The following is a 6,000-nucleotide window of genomic DNA, read 5'->3' as shown; positions in this document are numbered from 1 at the left end:
ATATATATATATATGAACTCACTGAATGTAAGACATTTTTGTCAATGGTATATAAAAATACAAAGTTTTCCCAGGTACCTCCAGCATGCTTTGTACCATTTCATAAATGCTTTGCTCAAAGGAAATGTAGATATTGGGCAGAGGGCCTGGCCCAGTTTAGTAAACCAAGAGGAAAATAATTAAAAAGCTCTGGCCAGCTACCTTGTCTGCATAAGGCTGCAGGAGTATGTGGGATTCATAAATAAATATCAGAACCATATGTGGCAAGTGGGTAGATTGATGTAAACATGCATTGTTTTAAAAAATGAAACAGGGCAAGAAAACAAATGTATTTTCCTTCCAAATTGGAATTAGTAAAAGTTTTTTATGGAAAAGAATAAATCAAGTCCTTTTGGATTGAACCGATTCCACTGACAACACACACAGTTTTGTTGGGCTCCTTACATGTCAACACAGTGACAGCACTAAGGTTGTAAGAGCTCCCCTGGGAGAAATTCAACATCTGCACCTTCTGGTAACCATCTCTCCTTTGCTGCCCTCAACCACCTCATAAAGGGTGAGCTCCAAACAAAGTGTTTGTTGATACCCAAAATGACAAATTAGGGGGAGAGATGCATTTAAAAGTGCCCAAGAGTTTTGTTTCTCAGGTGTGAATTCTGCAAGCCAGGGGCCTTACCGCATTCACATTCCACCCGCCTGAACGCATTCGGCTTTCACTGCAGCCTTTCTGTGCCTGAGACAGAACAACCAGACCCTGCTTGGGTCACAGTGTATGTCACCCCAGCCACCATTTAGCTGGAGCTGACCTATTTACACTGCAAACCAACAACCCAGCAGGGATTCCTGCAATAGACACTTGGCTCTTACTATTTTGCTCTTCTTTCTCAATGTATTTTGTTTTTACTGATATGCTAGGGCTTCGGGGTTGAAATAAATCTGAGAAATCTGTTGATGTTTATTATTTTATGATGCTACTTAATTAATTCATAGTGCTGTGTAACATCAGAGAAACATGGCTGATCCCTTCTGGCTTTTAGTTTCTTCTTTCATTTTGTTAGAAACCAAGGAGAAATATCTGGACAAATATGAATGGAAGGAAAACGGAAAATGTTACTAGTAGTTTGTACTGACACTGTGCCCATTTGTAAGAAAAAAAAATTTACTAATTCCATTAGTCAATTTTAAAATGCCCTATTCATTTTAAAATGAAACAAAATATAGTAAGTCAAATAATTATAGAACTGTTGGCTGACCTTTCACAGGAAGTACTCAAAGAAGGATTTTTCAAATATTGTTTAAACCGGAGCTCAAAAGCCTGCCCTATGGTAGTTATGACATCTTGGGCCATTCCGTTACGGCATTCCAATATGTGGCAGGCTGCAAAAGGATATACAAAAAATTGTAACAAATTTTCAGTAAGAGAAGATTATATAAAGTCAAAATATTTCCAGAATATGGCCTGGTAATTGAATAAACAGGAGGAGGTACAAGCTCTCTTCAGCTCTGAAGTGGTATAACAAGACCTCATATTTCATACGCATCCGAGAGCAGAAACATGAGGCTTGGAATTGGAGTAAATTTCAATTCCCAACCTAGCCTCTCCTAATGAGATAGTCATGAACAAAAGGCCGACACTGCATAATCTATATCTATATATCTCAAAACATAAATTTCGGTCTCAAGGCAGGTATTTTGGGCTCACATTTTCACAACAGTAGGACGATTTTGACGAATACTCAAGGTCAGTGTTAGCTCTGGAATTCAATACAGGAAAGGCGTAGGATAGCAACCCGCAGGGAAGATGGGGTTTTCAGCCTTGTCCTGGCATGGGATGCCACAGAAGATTGACCAAAGGTAACTTTCCAAACCTCCCCACCCGTCTTCCCCAAAAGAGATATGAACAACTAGTGAAGACAGAGGCTTTAGAATACCCCCTCCTCTAGCCACCCCTTTGCCCTGCTGCTGCCAGTGATGGTCCGGAATCCCCATCACTGAACCCTACGGAAAAACTTCCTCCAATAAGCATCAGAATGAAGATTTTGTGAAGATGGCATTATTAGAATATATTACAAGTTTTAGTAGACACCTTCCCTGAGAAGCAGTTCCTGGGAAAGGCTAGTTTTCACAAGCAAATTGGAGAAGTCAGTCATGAAGGGGGCCGCTGCCGGAATGCCACCAACAAAGGAGCCCATGTTCAGGAGCTGGGAATCACTCTCCCCTCCATCAGGAATACCATCCCAGCCTCGGCGAGAGGTCGGTGTCATGCTTAAGGCCTGGCAATATGAAGGTTTCACTGAACTTGAGGTTTCATAAGAATGGCTTATGAAACCTAAGGATGACTTCAAGATGAGGCAATGTCTTGTGAGAAATTTTTTAAGATATATATTGGTTAGTATAGCCGGAACAATTGAGGAAAAGCTTGATAATGGTTAAAGGGTACAAGAATGTTGTAAAAACTGTCAGCTGTTCTCTGAGAATAGGAAAGGATTGAGTGCACCAGGAATCGGGTTAGATACTGGGGAAGCATCGTAGGTCCTGGGAACCCTAAAACCAACCCTGGGAGAATGACTAAAGGGGACACGGGAGGAGAGGGGAGATGCCTGACTTTATGGAAGGGCTTAACTGTGTTGACGTGGAAGCTGGATTTTATGCTTTGCAATGTCTTGGAAAGAATGTTGAATTCACTTAAAGTAAGAGGCAACTCATTCACCTGTTTTTGAACTTGCAGAGTCTATAATAGCAGGTTATGGTAGAACCTACACTGGTGTTTCTTAGCAAAGCATTGATAATCATGTCAAGAATGTCAGATGTTGCCCTAGCCATGAAAGCTCAGTAGATAGAGCAGTGATGGCGAACCTATGACACGTGTGTCAGAAGTGACACATGAACTCATTTTTTTGGTTTTTTCTTTGTTAAATGGCATTTAAATATATAAAATAAATATCAAAAATATAAGTCTGTTTTACTATGGTTGCAAATATCAAAAAATTTCTATATGTGACACGACACCAGAGTTAAGTTAGGGTTTTTCAAAATGCTGACACATCGAGCTCAAAAGGTTCACCATCACTGAAATAGAGCATCGGCTTGCGGACTAAAGGGTCCCGGGTTTGATTCTGGTCATTAGCACATGCCCAGGTTGCGGGCTTTATCCCCAGTGGGGGGCATGCAGGAGGCAGTCGATGAATGATTCTCATCATTGATGTTTCTATCTCTCTCTCCCTTAAATCAATAAAAATATATTTTTTAAAAAGAGAAATGTCAGATAATTGTCATTTTAGATTAGTTTGACATTTATTTAAAGGATTTATGTCTTTGAATACTTTTGGAAGGGATGGGGGGGCAGGGTGCTATTACAAAATCAAACAACGCTCAGGTGTCAAATCCCCAAGAGTTATTCATCATTTCTTATAAAGTTGTCCCTTTAAAGAGCAACCTGGATCCTGAAGTAGACTAGGAGCTATTTACAATTTTGAAAACACAATTGAGAATATCTATAAATTTATATCCTTTCTACCAAAGGAAAACATTTGATCTATCTTTAGACTGACATTTTATGGCCCCTTCTTTTTCTCTACAGTAGCTTCACATAGCGACCAATGCGTGTTTCAAAAATATGTTTTGATGGAATAAATTCTGATGTTCCTGAATCACATAAATAATTCTACTGTGAGAAATTGTCTCCACTTTTATTAAAATAAGACCTACAATGAGCCCCAATAGTGGGGCATGTCCTTCCAGCATTGAGTGGTGCAAGTGACTGCATGATCTTTGGGGACTGCTCTCCTCCTTCCTGGTCAGGCCTCACAGCCTCAAACCTACAAAGTGCCCTTGAAGATGTAGCCTCTAGCTGAGCCAAAAAAAAAATGTGTGTTACATTGTGATTTAAAAAAAAAAGTAATTCATTTGATTTTTTTTTTGTTTTTCACCTCATAAATTCTTTGTCCAATTAAACATGAAGATCAGAAATTATATGGAAATGGAGACAAAAATTTTTGTAATTTTATTATTTCTTAGAATCAAGCAGATATCTAGAGATAAACATGGGGAAGATGAGAGAGGCAGAAAATTCAAACATAAATGAACGAATTAATGCTGCAGCGGAGGTGGAAAAATACAACAGGAAAATTAATCGTGTCATTCATAACAGCAACCTAAGTTCTAATGCTGAGGCTCCCGGGACACCTGAGCCGGCTCACAAACACCCAGGCTCTCCATCCTCCTAGGGAGGGAGGGAGGGAGGGAGGAAGGGAGGAGAGGGGGAACAATGTAGGGAGGGAGGGAGGAAGAAATGGAGGGTGACTAAAGCGTGCCTCCCATGAGAGGATGAGAGAACAAGGATGGTTAAAAGAACTCTACGAAAAGATTCAGATCCAAGTTCAGGTTCCGATTACACTACAATCTGTGTGACCCCAAATAAGCTGCTCTACAGCAAGGCCCTCACCTGCGCAGCAGGGCGCTGGGGGATCTCTGAAGTCCCTGCTGCTTTATAGGAATCGCACCCTTCCTGGGTCGCAGTCCCTTACACCCTCTGCGGACGGAGCAGGGCGAGGCACGTGGGGCACTCAGGAATGAATGCATCAACCAACACCACCGCGTCCTCCACCACTTCTCTTATACCGCTAATGTTTCATGTCTCAACTTTTCTCGTTCTGATACGTTGAGGGTTTGGTCCTGTTCCCAGGCTGAGGCTACCAGCCTAAGAGTCTGCACTTTGGATAACCTTGCTGCGGCCATATTACTTTTTTGAGAAGATTAAACAGAAAGAAAGAAAACCAGTGGTGCCTGTCACCATGAGAGAAACAGCACTGGACCAAAAGGCTGGCCTGTGCAGAAGTCCGGTGCCGCCTCAGCGCTTCAGGGCACACACACGTCTTGGTGGCGCTCCTGCTGACAGGACATGCTGCTCTGTGGATATGGTCTTGGCTCTTTTTTAAGCTGGTCATGGGCCAGAATAGGGATGGGCTTTAAATCACGTACAAATATGCCCGCTTGCCCTAACCGGTTTGGTTCAGTGGATACAGCATCGGTCTGCGGACTGAAAGGTCCCAGGTTCGATTCCGGTCAAGGGCATGTACCTTGGTTGCGGGCACATCCCCAGTAGGGGGTGTGCAGGAGGCAGCTGGTCGATGTTTCTCTCTCATCGATGTTCCTAACTCTATCCGTTTCCCTTCCTCTCTGTAAAAAATCAATAAAATATATTTTTGAAAAAATATTTTAAAAAAACACACAAAAAAACAAATATGCCCACTTTCCAGGGTGAGACAGGCCTCCAAAAGCTCAGATAAGCGGCCAGTTTGGCCAAGAATTGCCCAGTCTTTAGCTAATGGAAGGAAGAAAGACAAGCCTATAAAAAGTCCCAATTCCCAGAAAAGAATTTTCCAGCGATCTGATAACTTTGCTTGGAGGCCTGAGCTTTGATCTCCTTGACCAGAATCATATGCAAACCTAGGTTCTTTTCACTCCACTGGCAGCCAGCTAGACGCTGGGGTGTCAGGTATAATATTAAGTAAAATTTAAAAGAATCTTAGGTTCATTTTCTTTTGTCTTTTACTTTGGGTTTCCTAATGAGATAGTCATGAACAAAAGGCTGATGCTATTCTTCGAGGATGGCAGGTTATTCTTTCCTGATTTATATTTGTTTTTAATACACAAGGTTTCTGGGGTTGTTTCTGGGGTTTTTTGTTGTTACTAGAAAACAAGAAATTGAAAAGTGCAGCTTCTCAGATTAACCACCAGATGGTGCTGTGGGGTCGAAGCATGGGGTCCACCATCTCTACGGAAGAAACCAGCCTGCAGAAGCAAGCCAGTCAGTCCGAACTCAACTAATGTGAGCAGGGCAGTAGTGCATGTATTTTTGTAACTATAAACATAAACCTAAATAAATGGGTTAAGTTAATTTGGTCTTACTATCATTCTTTCTTTCTTTCTTTCTTTCTTCCTTCCTTCCTTCCTTCCTTCCTACCTTCCTTCCTTCCTTCCTTCCTTCCTTCCTTTCTG

General features: G+C 41.6%; 1 protein-coding gene across 1 annotated transcript in view; it reads right to left on the bottom strand.

The window, feature by feature from the left end:
- SHC4 (SHC (Src homology 2 domain containing) family member 4) overlaps positions 1 to 6,000 on the bottom strand; it is a 112,206-nt gene that overhangs the window by 24,647 nt on the left and 81,559 nt on the right. The window contains exon 9 of the mRNA XM_015558911.1: positions 1,254 to 1,377. Within this exon, the coding sequence (XP_015414397.1) occupies positions 1,254 to 1,377 (124 nt within the window). The remainder of the gene's footprint in view (positions 1 to 1,253; positions 1,378 to 6,000) is intronic.

Source organism: Myotis davidii, unplaced genomic scaffold (genome assembly GCF_000327345.1).
Source record: "Myotis davidii unplaced genomic scaffold, ASM32734v1 scaffold132, whole genome shotgun sequence".
Lineage (NCBI taxonomy): Eukaryota > Metazoa > Chordata > Mammalia > Chiroptera > Vespertilionidae > Myotis > Myotis davidii.
This window is presented reverse-complemented; position numbering and strand designations above follow the sequence as displayed.